Genomic DNA, 14,996 nt, shown 5'->3' on the forward strand with positions numbered 1-14,996 from the left:
CGCTTAGGTTGATCATGAACTTTTCTCATTCGTGTATCAAACGCAAAAATAATAAAAGTTAAATAAAACTCACGTGAGTCTTCAAAAATGAAAATGTCCCTTGGACATCATTTATTATTAAACCTAATGTCTGATATAATCGTGCGCTAACTTTTTAATCGGTACGGTTCCCTTATCTAGGTAATAATCAGTATGATACATGTTACATTCAAAATTATAGTTCTAGTTATATTGACAGCAGACTAATCTAAAGTGACAATCGTCCCCACCTACGCGATTCTTCGTACAAAACGGTGTCCGTGTGTAAACGCATTAAGGTTCCTTTCACGATCGTCGCCACGATCGTTTCCTTTTTTTAGATTCGACTCGCAAACGATCTACGGATTGCGACATCCTATTGAAACAGAAACGCTCAATAATCGTTTCCCTTGTTTCTCGTGAACTCGTTTCGAATAAAAAACTCGCGAAAGTCGAAGCCGAAGATAAACGGAAGATTGAAACTTAATTTTTACAATGATGGCGCATAGCGGAGTACAGTCGCTTTTGTCTACACCATGTTTTACACGATAAAAAGTAAAATCTCTCTAGTATTTCTTTCAACTACATCCTCCGGTGAGATTGTTCTCGGTGTTTTCATTGTGTTAATTACAATGGAAACACCGGGAAATGGTACAACATCATTTACAACGCTCGCGGAGCAACGGTTTCCGGTACGTTTCAGGGTCCTTCGGCGAAAGGACGAAAATAAATCGATTACTCTTATCAACCCCCATATTCTCCATCATACAATTTCAATGTTTTGTTCCTCTTTCTCTATTCCTTTATATATAACTTTACAATCCTACTAGTAGCTTATAGAAAGTGCGTTGATTCTTCAAAAATTTCTCTTCTTTACAATGAAAAATGAAAAAATATCTCGATAAATACCTTGAAAATAAATTACGTTAATCTGCGGGTGTAAGGCAATCCTGACCATTTTTTTTATAAACGACGTACTCTTTGACCTTTTTTTTGTGATTGCGGCTTCGAAGATGCTTTTAGAATACATTATCTTCTTAAAAAAGAATTCGAAGGAAACAAAATCACTTTAAATTGTTTCTGAAACACTGGTGCCGTTTTGCCTTACAATCGCAGATACACAGTCTCACGTAGTTTCCTCGCGTTCACCAATGTTTCTTTTCGTCTTCTTCGTTCTTTCACGATAAAAAAGTTACGAGACTTCATCGTATTATTATTAATTAGGTTTCCTATAATCCTCTAAATTCTCTCCCATTTCGCAAAGAGGCGGGCAAAATTTGTACGACAACGAACGATCGTTGTGATTTACCTAATACGGTGCTCTGCATACTCCGGATCGCAACATTAGGCTCCGCCTCTTAACTACTCTCGATTCGCGCTCTTGCTTCCATCGGCTGTGAGCCAATATTGCATTCCGAAGCATTCCGAGCACTGACCTAATGGAACAAGATATGATGCTTTGTACGCTGTTTTTGGATGTTTCTGCGAAGCACGGATCGAAGTGGGCCTAAGTAAACTTAGTCATCCACAAGGGCCGCTGATTTTTGCTAATTAAATCTTGCCCGTCTCTATCGGTCGTCTGCTTATCGTACAAAGAGGCCATTTTTCAAAGAGACTATTTCCGTCGCTTTTCGAAAAGAAAGTTCGGCTCGCTCCTTTTCTATTTTCCGGTTTCTATTTCAGAGACATATCGACTTTCTAATCGCTTCTCGAAGACTTAACAATAATAAACAGATAATTTAATAGGAACGTGTTTCTTTTATTATCAAAAATTCGTATGACCAGCAATTATTGCCCATACAACGTGTGTCCATGTACCTGTCTGTGTGTATGCGTGTCCGTGTGTAGGTACGTGTTGATGCGTGAACGTCATGTAAAAATTAATCTACGTCGTCGCGATAGGACTGCATACTTGTTTTCCTGCTTTGTTCTTTTTCATCTGTATTATCGGTTTATTAAAATCATCTCCAGTCGTTCCCTCGTTCATTAATTGAAGAAAAAACTTCGGTAAAATTGCACGCTCTATGTTCTAAGATCTATTCATGATTTCCTTTCTCTTCTACGCCGTTTAAGTTTCGTTACGAATATGTTTCTAAATACGCTGGTATCCTGTGTACCGTATACCGTGTGTATAATCAACCTCCTTCTTTCTTTCTCTCTCTCTCTCTTTCCATTTTGGCTAGACGATGAGCATCGTTGTTCGAAAACGAAAACGAAAACAAAAGCAGAAGAACAGAAAAACACAACGTTCGATCTGCACTCTTCTTCGACGCGTTCGCCGCCGCACTCGCATCGTTCATTTTGATTAAAATCATTTAAATCTAACAGCGCAATTTACAAATTCGATTAAAAATTGATCGTAACCTTTGTTAATCTGTCGATTAAACTCGTTGTTATATAATTTATCACCGCTTTTTGGAGGTTTTTTTTATGCAGAACCACGAAGAACTGCTCCGAAACAACATGGCGGCGGCGAATGCATCAAACCAGATCGAGTTTGATGGAAAGTTTGTACAAAAGGCTCTTACTTCTTGCCTATTATTTCTCTTCATCCCAATCGAGCACGGATGAAAATCTGTACACGTTTTTTTTCACGACTTATACAATACTTATACAAATTTTACGTATTATTCTCCGCCTCGGCGCATCGGTATTAATCTTCATCTGGACACGCGTCTCATAAAAGTCGAGGAAAGCACTCCTGATGATCCGCGAAGCTTTTACTAAAGTATTGGTACACGTGTCCAGGCGAGAATTAATCCGAAAGATGGCGGACACGATTAAGCCGTCAGTCATTCGGAATCAATTTAATTTCTTGTGTAATTTCTTAGGGTCGAACACTTCGTGACAGTTTACCCAGGAAAAATTGAGAAATTTCTTTCCACGTTTCGAAGACCGTTTTAGCTGTGTACGATGACTATACTGCGGATGTTCATGCAAGTACAGGTCTTTCGAAGCCATTTTAGCGAACATAATTTGTTCCTTGCGCCGTTACAGGTTCCATCAACGTTTATATATTTACGCTCGTAATCACCAAGCATCGATTAAAATAAAAACGTTATTAAAGTTTATTAAATTTGTTGCTACACCGAATTTTAGACAATTTTCAGTGTTCCACGAATTGCATAAAATCCGCAATTTAGCGACGACCCTGAAACCTCGACCCTCGAAATCCGACGAAGTATACCTCGTTGTCGTAAAGTTCGCAATCTAACACAGGAAAATCGTGCACAACCGAAATCTCAAGCGATCGGATAGGTCAGGACATGTCAGTTCTCCCATGAGACACAGGAAGACGCTTCCAAGTGTGGTTTTCTTTGTTTTATTAAAATGGAAGCTCCGAATTGTTTCGCTCGCTTAGAATATCAGCTAAGGTCGTGGTGCAATTGCAAGGAGTCAATAGACCATGATGGAATGAACTTCTATGGCAAAACCATCAGTTTTTTTGCGATCCGCAAGGACTCTATAACAAACTGGTGCGACTTTTCCGAAGAAAAGAAAATTTCTTGCACATTTACTATCAGACTGCGAATGTTTACTCACACGAAATGTGTGTCAATGAAATGAAAAATTCAATCGAATTAGCTAGACTTTCTATCGTAGTTGCTTAAAAATGTGAACTCGAGCGAACATTCTCAGTCCGAAATTTGATGTGGTTTTTAGGAAAATGGCTCCTTCAGCAATTCCCACAACGCGATTCCTAAACATTACTTAATCACCTATTATTTCGTACTTACAAACGCCACCAACCTACCGGTGCAGATTTCTTAACGTAAATAGGTACGGTACATAAAATGTTTCTTTCTCTACCGTTCGAAGAAAAGGGCTCGAAATTCATTTAACTATAATCATGCTCAATCAAGGTCGTTACTTTCTTCAAAAATAGAAAGGAAGACCGATATTAACAATTTCATTCATAGGAATCGGTAATCTCGAGGTCGATATTATTGCGACCGAAGACATTCAGTAAACGATCGATCATTGAAATTTCGTGGTACAGAGTTTCCATAAAAGTTTGCAGATTGACAGAACACAAATATAACAGAGAAATCTGAGTTGTGATTTTTATTTGATTTTTCTCGGTTAAAATTTCCCGCACTTGAATATCCTAACAGCAACAAATTAACCGCTGTCATTTCGACATTATCAAGCCGTCCCATAGGTATGTTATTTAATAACATACCACGTTGCTTAAATAAAATATCTTTGCATGTACAATTTAAATTTATAAATAACAATTTCCAGATACACGATCGAAACATAAGTTTTACATAATTTCTCTCGCACGTGTGCATTTCGGAAAACGCAATGAAACAATTTCAATTTCGCTTTCAACCTGGTCAAATTGTGAAAATAATGAGTTTCTTTCCTAGTTTTGTCCAACTATGAATTTTACGAGCATTCGCAACGATAAAAAATTTGTGATCGATAGGGTCGTTATTGTGGTATAAATGAGCACACTTTTCTTCCCGTTTCACAGACGCAAACAACATGATTTGATGGGACGACCTAACACTAGAAATGTACGAAGCGTTACAATTAGCCGTGCATTCTAGTCGCTGAATCGAGCGAAAGTGAGTCGTTCGGTAAAAACACAACGGAGCCCTCGTCTTCGACCCGGAGACATCCTATAATTAATCATTATTTACAAACGTCATCGAAGGTGCCGTCAAATGAAACAAAAAGTTACGAAGATCGTGTGTGTGTGTGTGTCGAACAGGCTCGATATACCGAGCGCCCGCTAAATATAATTCAACTACCTCGAAATCATGCTCTAAAGTGGGTAAATTCCAAAAAGTAAAAGAAACTAGAACACGATGAAAACAATACAAAAACAGACTCAAGCATTTTCCGAGTGTTCGTCTCTGCGTTTGTTACAATTCAAGGAAATTAATTGCACTGGCAAGCTGAGAGAAGCATCGCTCACAAGGGAACCTGGATATCCCAAAAATATTTTTGAATTTTGCTGATCAATCGGGAAAAAATTCGCACTGCTATTCTTCAACTCATTAAATGTTAATGTGTGCATTTTTCTCGCGTATCTTGGAAGCTTCGAGACATTGTTATCGAAACAGAGATTTGAAGCATGTGTTCTGAAGTATGAAGTTTCCAAGATACATCGAACAGTAGCAGAGCGCACGTTAACATTTATGTAAATCTTCTCACACCTTATTTTAATTAGTCTTAAAAGTCGTACATTTTTACGTCATCTTATATTATAATGGCAATGGGTTTGCAGCTGTCAATTAGATAACAATGGTACACATAAATGGAGCGAAACAAAATTTTCCCGACATCTGATCGTTTGTTGAGAATGTAACGAAAGAAATGGTAATTTCCGGGATATTGAGGTTCGCTCGTTACGTCTCAGAAAAAAGTCAAGAGCAATGAAAAAAGTAAATTGACATTTTTGCGCGTCGTTCGTCGTCTTCAAAAAAACGTGACCCAGGGAACACAGAAACAAAATAGATCTCTAGTCTAATCGAAAAATACTGTAGCAGGTATTATGACCACATTAACAGTAAATTAAACGTAATTAGCATATCTTTATTTTTACAAGTTATATCGATAAAAACAGAGAAATCCCCCCGTAAAGAAATGATATCCCACAGACTCTCGACGGAGATTCTCGAGGGGAACTGATCGGAACACGATTCAAACATGCTGGCTCGATCGCTTTGTGATCAGACGCGATTACTAGCGGAGATATCTTTCACGATCAATGGAGTTTATACTGTATAAAAGAATTGTATTTTATTTTTTTGTTTGTTTTAGGGACATCACTGAGCCATTGTCTGTCTTCCCGTGTGCCTAAGGGTGATTCGTTTTGTAAAACAGTGATTTTCATTCGTTATCCTTTTCCCATTTTTTTTTTGGTATCGTACTGTTAGTACAACAAAATCATTCGGGCGTTATTTCGTCGCAACGATTCGAAGACCGATGATCTATAATTCTATAGAAATGAGAAACTGGTCCGATATCGCGGAAACAAAGATCAGCTTAAGACGATAATGATATCATCCGAGGAACAGGATATTTAAGATCGAATGCATCCTCGATCATTGTCGACTTCACGATTTCATCGACCAATCGAATTCTTGTTTCCTTTTTTACCAATTATCAATAATATTTCTTATTATTTGTTACAAACCGAGTCGATCTTTGATTCCATCTTTTCTATCTCTTTACTCGTATCTTCATTCTTTTTCTCTTTTTTTTCTCCTTTTAATTAATATTTTATTCAAAGTAGATTTCAGCGACGCGCATCGTCGCTCCTAACAAGTGGGGATATAAAAATTAATCGTATGTATATGTATAGATAATCTAGCCAGCTAATTGCCGTTTACAAACTAGCAACTATTTTAGTTAACTGATATTCAATATAGTTCACGGTCTTAAAATTATAAAACAGATTAGTCTGCCCGTCGATATTCACTATTAATTATTGCAGCTCCGGTGAGATAGAAATTCTTCGTCGCGTGGGCGTTGCTTCTGTTGTCGAATTTTTCCTTTTTATTTGTTTCCTTCTTCCTTTCGTTTCCTCTCTCTCCATTCCTATTTTTCATTGATGCTTTCTTCTATTTAACCGTGGTCGTTTTTTCTTTGCAAGTAAATCCAAATAGATTTCCTGTTAATTTTTCTTCCCGTATATTCTGATCCCGAATGACTGGACGGAAGAGGGCCTGCAAATATCGCGATGTCGTTTTCGCGCCACGACTTCCGCCAACAAAATCTTTGATCTCCCTCGGCTACCGTGCACCGAATTGGCAAAAGGAAAGAACATGACCGAAGCGTAACACAAAATTAATACTAGCTCCTATCCTTCCTCTTCGCATCTCCGCAAGAAGGTCGGATTAGAAAGGGCCGAGGTTCGAGCGTTCCCGACGCAAGTCATTTATTCGTCGATTCGCCCAGATGACAATTACAATAGCCAATTAAATGGGCCTCAAAACTAGAACGAACCGCGAACACCCGGACGGCGAGCTATTTCCGGTTTCGTCGAATATAAAATAAGAGAGAGACACCGCGTTCTTCTCGTATCAACTCGGCCGGTGAAAATCAATTGGAAGAGGCTACTAATTAGTTAGAATGAACGGGGATCGATCAGCCAATCCGATGTCGAACGTTGTCTAAGTAATGAAACGTGTCTATCTCGAGTGAGAAAATATAAAAAGGATATCTTGTCCATGATTTTCTGTGCTCTAATAAATCTCAACCTCTCTTTCCTCGTTCTCTTTACTTATTTTTCTTCGTTTGCTTTTCTCCGAGCGATTTTCTTTTATACGAGCCGCACTCTTCCGAGTCACGTGTGTCTTCGTGCATAATTACTCGCGGAAAATATCGCTAAGTCTCTTTTCTGATATACCCTTTTTTTCTCGATGCGTTTCAGTTTTTCAGATGTATGTATATATTTATATATATAATATTTATATATAATATAATCGACTGTGTTTTTGTGTGTGAGTGTGTCCTGTATGTCACACCGATTATATATAATCCTCTCCTGTCGGAACCTGAATCTCTTCACGAAAAGCGTGCCTCACCAGTCACACTCCGGAAACTCGCAGCATATCTCTCTCGTTCTCTCCCTCTCTCTCTCCCCTTGGACACCACGCTCGCCTACAATACTCTCGCACGCGCATCCGTCTGTTTGTCTCTGAATGTTAACTCTAGGGATGTGTTTCGATTTTTGTTGTGGTTTCATCAGCGTCGTTCATCTCGTTACAAAAAGGTTAAAAAATTAACCCCTTTACCAGCTCCTGAAAGGTATTCTCTAGCTGAATCATTTAGAGTCTGGGAACGTCACCTGACACTTGTAGACTTCTTCGAGCATTACCGCTTGCCCTTGTCCTTGGCTGACGGTGACTGGAGTCGTGGTGTTCACAACGACCACCTGTTGACCTTGCTGCTGTTGCTGCTGCTGGGGCTGCTGTTGTTGCTGCTGGTTGCTCGCATTCGGTTGCTGTGCGTTTGTTGGATTGTTCGCGTTCTGATTCCGGGCTGTTTGTCCGTACTTTTCATGGATAGCACGGTGACGCTTCAGTGCAAAACGATCGGAAAATCCGATCTCACATATATCACATCTAGAACAAGTAACAAAGTCAGCATTGTCTTCTGTAAAGTAAATACAATTATTTATTTCAATAGATACAGACTTTTGTCGCCGATCATTTGAGACTATGGAACCGTTTTCTACAACCACATTTGAATATAGTATAGTATGACTTCTTCTTCTCTTAATGAACTTCACTTTTTAGGGAAGGAAAGAAGTTTCAACTTCCTACATTACATATAATGGGAACTGAAAGTATTCTATTAAAAGCTTTTTGCTTACAAACTCGAAATCTGATAAAGACCCGCTATTAAAATTTTTTGAAATGAAATGCCTTCCCCCTTTCTCTTCATCTAAACACAATTTCAGTTCATTCTGATGCGGGGGTTATACCATACTATATCCAAACATTTGTATAACGTTCATAGATAAAGTCAAACAATTCTACATTTGCCTCTGTTTGAAAATTAGTTATTTAAAGAATGTGATGAATGTGGTAATGGACAGTGCGATTACAGCAAATCCACTACCTGTGGGGCTTTTCACCGGTGTGGACCTTCGCGTGATTCTTCAGATGTGTAGCTTGATTAAAGGCCGAGCCACATATACTACATTTATAAGGTTTTTCGCCTGTGTGGATCCTCCTGTGATTCCAGAGGGTCGAATGTCTGGCAAATGTTTTTTCACACACTTCACACTGATAAGGACGTTCACCAGAATGAATTCTTTCGTGGTTCTTTAAATGAGGACTTTGCGAGAACTGCATGCCACAGACACTGCATTTGAATGGCTTTTCGCCGGTATGCACCCTTCCGTGATTCTTCAGATAAGCGGCTGCGGAGGATAGAAAAACGAAGACGTAACGTTATTAAACTTGTGTATGTTTTAGCGGGTTTTAGGATTCGAGAATCGTGTTAGCGAATTTTGTGCGCGGTCACCTTTTGCAAATGCCAAGCCGCAAATATCACACTTGAAAGGTTTATCTCCAGAATGCAGTCTCTTATGGGACCAAAGCGACGAGTACCGGGAGAATGTTCCATCGCACACATTACAATGAAACGGTTTCTCTGCCTGATTTTGACTGTTTTGTTTCCCACCTGTAATTAAAGAAGCAACCGGGTTCTTAGTATTCCTCGAAGGGCCAGTTCTACAACAAGGTATGCTCTTTAGATGATCTGATGAATGCATCGGGCAACGCAAGACAAAGGATTGTGTATGGTTTTTTTTGTTCGAAAGATTCTTTCTCAACATATCGTTTATCAATGAAAGTCTTTTAATTTTTTTTTCTTTATTTTTAAAAAGAGAATGACGTTGATTGAGTATCCGTACATGCGGGTAGTTAGAGTTAGTGCAGAAAATAGGAAATGAGTAAGTACATGTATACAATGAAATAAAAGATGCATTGAGTGGTAAAATGATATTCAAAAAGAACTTTCCGAATACTAAAACCGCTCTAAATGATCGATAGATTAAGTTTATAAAACTGTCCCTTAGGGGAGATCTCATTCCATGCAGTGATTCTTAAATTTAGATATCAACGGTTTTACCAAAAAGGAAACAGAATTGTTACAGTAAATTCAAAAATCCATCCGTGAATTTCAAGTGTTCGTTAAATCTTTCTTTTTCTCGTTGCATGCAAATTATGTTCTTAAAAGAAACTCACTAAATTTCCCACTTATATATGTGTTAAAGGTAAACTGGTTCATTTTATTCAACGAATACGACGAACTCAAGGTTCGCACAACGAATTACTGTTTGTTGAACAAAATAGCAAAGAAAACATGAAAATCTTCGAAACAGTTTTGGTAACACATATCCACCAGCTGGTGGTTCCTCTTGATACATATTCTGTAATGTTAATCCCGTGTTCTTTTTGGCTGTAAATATTCCGACTTACTTCCTATGATGATGCGGCCTGTTGCCTTGCAGGCGCCACACTTTGCGAGGGAACTGATTCCAGAATCTAGTTTATCGTCGTCTTTACCTACCATACACCACCCGATGTACGATCATGATAGCAATGAAATGATGCAAGTAGAGGAAAGATGATTGTGTTACAAGAAGAAAAATGTTTCCTTTTCAATTTATCAGAACTTTTTGCTACACCAAACAGTTTATGTTCAAATAAAGGCAATCTGGAGCTTTGTATTTGGCAACGAACACTTTTCTTCTTGCCGCGAAAAGCTTAGCGATAACGACTTCAACTTACCAATAAAAATTATTCCTGTGCCATTACACTTATGACATTTAGTCACACTGGTAACACCCCTTCGTTTCACCGGATGATGACCAGGTTTAATAGCTATAAAAATAATGTAGACACCATTTTTTACATCGGACTTGTTCCAAGTATTCAAAGCAAGACATAATAGTATTTTTGAAACGTACTCTTTTTAATTTTAGTGGGATGATGTTCACAGGGGTCCTCACTACCACAATCTTCACAAATCTGCACCTTCGGTTTTTGATGCATGTTTGTTTTATGGCTTTTCAATTCTCCTGGTAGTGCGAAGCAGGCTCCACATATATCACAGGTATATGGTCTCTCTGGTGTGGTGGCAACAGTAACGGTTGTTGGTGTTTGTACAACGACTTGTTGTGGTTGTTGTTGAAGATTACTAGGCGTTGTGTTATGAATCCGTTTGTGGTGATTCAGTAAGCTCATGTGTCCAAACACGAGGCCACAGATGTCACACTTGAAGGTAGCATTGGTGGCAGCCGCGATACTCATCTGATTCAACAATGTGTTGTACCCAACAGGTTGCACGTCAAAACGATAGCAACCTTTGTCGTCGGTAGTAATTGCGCCAATTGTGCCCACATTTGTTTGAACCTTCTGGAGCATGTTGACATTGTAGTAGAAGGGAAACTCTGCAGTAGCTGACTGCTGCTGAGATTTGTCCTCCTTCTTGTCAGTCGTGACATACATCTGCTGTGACTGCTGCTGCTGCGACTGTTGACCCTGAGCAGCCTGCTGCTGCTGCATTTGTTGTGGGTCAAACATTGCTGCTTGCTGCTGTAAAGTGAATTTCCAATGATAAATCTTCATACTGTTATGTTTATCATATTTTGCATGAAATATGTTTATTAAAGCTTCAATGAAAGTTTGAATAATTAACAACCTGTCTTTGATCTCCGTAGCTTGAATTGCTCTGCTCCGTCTGAGTAAAACTATTAGTTTGCTCGGTTTGAGTAAACATGGAACACTTCACTGGCTGCTCGATCGGTTGGCTCTGTTAAATCATAATTACCATTAGATACATAGTTTCACATAAAGCTCAATTTCGAAAAGAACTAGAAATTAGAAGCTAGAAAAGCTTTGCCTCAATCAACATGCTACACACGCTGATATACGTTATCAAGCGTCAACAGAAAAATCCTCATTTCCTCTTTACATCGTTGTGGTATACAAGGTGCATACCTGTTGTATTTGATCAGGACGGGTTGTGTTCAACCACACCACGTTGTTGCCATTTGATTCTAGGGCCATTGATGTGTTGCCTTTGACCCTGCACAATCAGTAGGCATTCGTTAAGCAGAAATAAACCCTGATACGTGTCTGCTCCGACTGCCCCCCTGATCAAAGCCACACCAAGGTAGAAAGGAATGACTTTACCAATAAATCAGAAATTAGAAGATGGTTTAAGAGAAACGAGAAAGGACGGCTTCAAAACAATAACCATGACGACATACGATACTCACATGTGATAGTCTACACGGGCGCCGCGGGTTACATGTCTGACTGCCAAACGGGTGATCTTCCAGTTGCCATGACTGCGGCGCGGAGTGCCGCGCAGCTGGTCACACTAAATCCCGCTGATCCCGATACCACCGACAACTGGTTTCGGTCTATCGTCCTATACAACATCCGAGAACGGGTACCTCGTGTCGGTTGGGCCGTGGTCGCGGCGGAAAATCAATGGCGATCGATTTCGAGCCTCGATGCACCACCTCAGTACGTTCGATCCCGCTAAAATGAACCCCGGTCACAACACCACCGATACCTCACCCCTTGTGGATGCCGCGAAATCCGCTTCGTATTACACGTTTGTCAATGAGCAGCGTTGGCCCGCGCAGATCATGTCGTCCAAGCGCGGTGGCGGCTGCGGTGACTGGTGTACGAAGCGCGGGTACCTTCGGTCGCATAAAATTGGCGGTAGCTCGCGGGTCACGACTTCTCACCGTTTTATTCCCGTCAGGTTGGGCCACGTCGCCTTCCACCGTGGCTCAGGCTAGGCCGTAGCGCGAACAAGCAGACCGAGCACCGTCAACAAACTCTACGGTAGCCATTACACGCGACGAGGATAACAATGGGCGACACGAACGCGCGCTGCCCCCGATGCCTTTTTCCGAAGCGTTTTCGGGCGCCTTCCGTGAATGCAGCCAAGCGCCGCCAAGGTCAGCACCCGGTGACGCCAATGCCCGTTACACCAATGGCTTCCATTGGCCCGCGACCAACTGTCGCCGGTTCTCATTGGTTCACCCAAACAACGCGTGCGGAACTTCCAAACGATTATTTACCTTTCTCTAAGAAAATATCCTGTAATTCCTTTTTCTTTTGACACCACGAGGCTGCTCCTTGATTTTTTGATCATAGAGCAGTGTTGGGTTTACAGGATGTGGTTATGACTATGAGAAATGTCAATTACAGGAATTATTTGAAAAGAGGCACTGAAGCGATTAGAACGAATGATGTTATTCAAGCGGGAATAATTGTTTCCGCTCAGGTAGAATGTTTATGGATTCGTGGTGTTAATGATAATGTGATGTCATTTTTTGCGGCGATAACAAACGTATGTAGTTGACGTGGAAATCTGACTTCAGTGTATTCGTTGATGCGTGATTGGACGAGTTGACGTTAGATGGAGCTAGTGATTAGGTGAACGAGGTTTGAACGGTTATCCAAACGGTTCAATTTAACTGTGTAGAGTAGCTTGTATTTTAGCGAGGAAAATAATCGTATTTACGTTAGCATTTGCAGTTGGCTTGAGATGGGCTTTGTGACTCTGGCTAATAATCTGTAGTAAGTCATGGAAATCTTAGACACAGAACGCTTTACAGAAAGCGTTTTCAAAGAATCGTTACAATCGTCTAACTTTTTATTGTTAGTTACATCAATTCAAAGGTTTCAACTCTTCGAGGTTAATAAAGGTTTTGCAGCATTTTTTAAACCTGATTTTGTGAAAGGTGAAAGTAAAAATGTTAAAGTACTCACGATCTTTATTTGAATTGGAAGTACTGTTCCAACAAAAAATATAATGACGCAACCGTCATTTTCAAAATGGTGACGACTTCCGGCTCCATTTTGATCATACTGCGTACTCACAATTTCAAAGCTATATCATCTATTCGCTAAAAAAAACTTTAAGAATAAATTATTATGAACAAGGTATACCATTACAAAAATTTGTTATCACTTTTATAAATAAATTTAAATGTCCGTATTTATTTAAATAAATTTATGCAGTTGCAGCATCATAGACAAACATGGATTTTCGAATATTCTTCCACATCATGGAAAACTAAATTAAAAAGATTTGGATGAAGCCGACACAGTTCCGAAATGAAAGCATTCGAACAAAGAAAAATCTGCGAAACGCTTCCTGTGGTGAGTCAATAATTGTCGCGCACAGCTGGAAGCTATTTTCGTTGCGGAATCCTTTTCTTTTTTCATTAAGTTTTTCGCAAAACAGCGTTTTCTGTTGCGATATACTTTTTCAACCATTTAATGGAAAAGCAGTCAAATCCATTTCTCGCAAGTTTATGTATTTTTACTTTTGTAACGATCACAGGTCATATTTTTTAAACGCTTAAATTAAATTGACAATAAATGCAGTTATAAATTAAATATTTAGATCCTGATCAAATTGTTATGTATAATTACAGAAATTATAATTATTTAATAATTCTATTATCATGTACAGATACGATGATCATCAATATTAGTGGGCTCTGAATCATATTTCCGTTTACACTGTGTTCGACAATGAATTACTATACTGGCAATTTTCCTCTTGGCAAAATCATCTTTCGGCCGTTGGTTTCCCGAAAATGCGGAACAGCGTAGGAGGATGCGATCCGGACAATTAAAAGCAAAGACTGCAGGATGCTATCGAGCATTCCCTGTGCTATTATGCCCTCGACTGGCGTCGTCAACAGCTACGATTAACCGTAACTGCTAGACGGAGGACGACTCGGTCGACCTCGTAACTTTCAGAAATAACTGTCCCATCAGTCGCGCTCGTCTGATATACTTTGAATCGGAGTTCTGAGAACGAGGATAATCCTAAACGTCTCGTGTTATTAATATGCCTTCAATAACTTCGTGAACTGTGGTTGTTGGATGCTAATTTTACGGAAGAAAGATAAAACTAGAATAATATCGCTTGTGCTGAATAAGTTCGCTTCAGGCGAGCTCTTTTCATTCATAAGATGTTAATTAAGAAAACCTGTTATCTATGATATGAATGCTATCAGAATTTAGAGATTGTATCGTATCAGAAAGAAGCTTAATCATTTTTTAAATGGTGATCTCAAGAGAAGTTGTTAGATTATATTATAAAAGATAACTTGTTCCTTCAAAAATGAAGTTATTATCAACATTGAATAATTTATTGAAAATCTTCTTTAATTTATTTCTCATTTTTAGGAATTGTTAGTATCTTCAATTATCTCAGTATCAGAACTTTAAGATGTTCTTGTAGATGAATAATAATAATTAGGATGCTGAGTAAAACCCTCCTTCAAGTTGTTGTAGTTATTTATAAGCGTTGAAGTAACTACTGAAGATTCCTCAATATTTTCTATATCAAAAGATGTTGTTTTAGATTCGTGACAATCGTTCAATCTTACAAAGTTTTTACAACTGCTTGTTTTATAAGGGCACTGGGGTTGAAAAAATTATACGGCCCTGGAAGTCATAGCG

General features: G+C 39.1%; 1 protein-coding gene and 1 long non-coding RNA gene across 8 annotated transcripts; one reads left to right on the top strand and one right to left on the bottom strand.

Annotated features, from left to right (window-relative positions):
• Nucleotides 1–78: 78 nt before the first annotated feature.
• Nucleotides 79–12,463, bottom strand: LOC117219528 (uncharacterized). Of its 6 annotated transcripts, XM_033468724.2 has the most exons (10): nt 11,774–12,458; nt 11,493–11,580; nt 11,194–11,304; nt 10,460–11,087; nt 10,281–10,373; nt 9,969–10,055; nt 9,010–9,168; nt 8,602–8,905; nt 7,856–8,102; nt 79–7,778 (listed from the first exon to the last, which is right to left on the bottom strand). In XM_033468724.2, coding segments are annotated over exons 1-10 (1,746 nt in total). In that variant the 5' UTR covers nt 11,776–12,458; the 3' UTR covers nt 79–7,751. The 6 variants fall into 6 exon arrangements, with proteins under 6 accessions (XP_033324615.1, XP_076382583.1, XP_076382584.1 ...); XM_076526468.1 differs by having other exon boundaries at nt 79–8,102; nt 10,460–11,084; nt 11,774–12,463; XM_076526469.1 differs by having other exon boundaries at nt 79–8,102; nt 11,493–11,681; nt 11,774–12,461.
• A 430-nt stretch (nt 12,464–12,893) lies between these two features.
• LOC117219529 (uncharacterized) lies at nt 12,894–14,603 on the top strand. 2 transcript variants are annotated; one of them, XR_004490052.2, is made up of 4 exons: nt 12,894–13,094; nt 13,181–13,460; nt 13,539–13,679; nt 13,996–14,603. It is a non-coding gene; the product is annotated as an uncharacterized LOC117219529 (long non-coding RNA). The 2 variants fall into 2 exon arrangements; XR_004490051.2 differs by having other exon boundaries at nt 12,898–13,460.
• The last annotated feature ends 393 nt before the right edge of the window (nt 14,604–14,996 follow it).

Source organism: Megalopta genalis, chromosome 15 (assembly GCF_051020955.1).
Source record: "Megalopta genalis isolate 19385.01 chromosome 15, iyMegGena1_principal, whole genome shotgun sequence".
NCBI classification, from domain to species: Eukaryota; Metazoa; Arthropoda; class Insecta; order Hymenoptera; family Halictidae; genus Megalopta; species Megalopta genalis.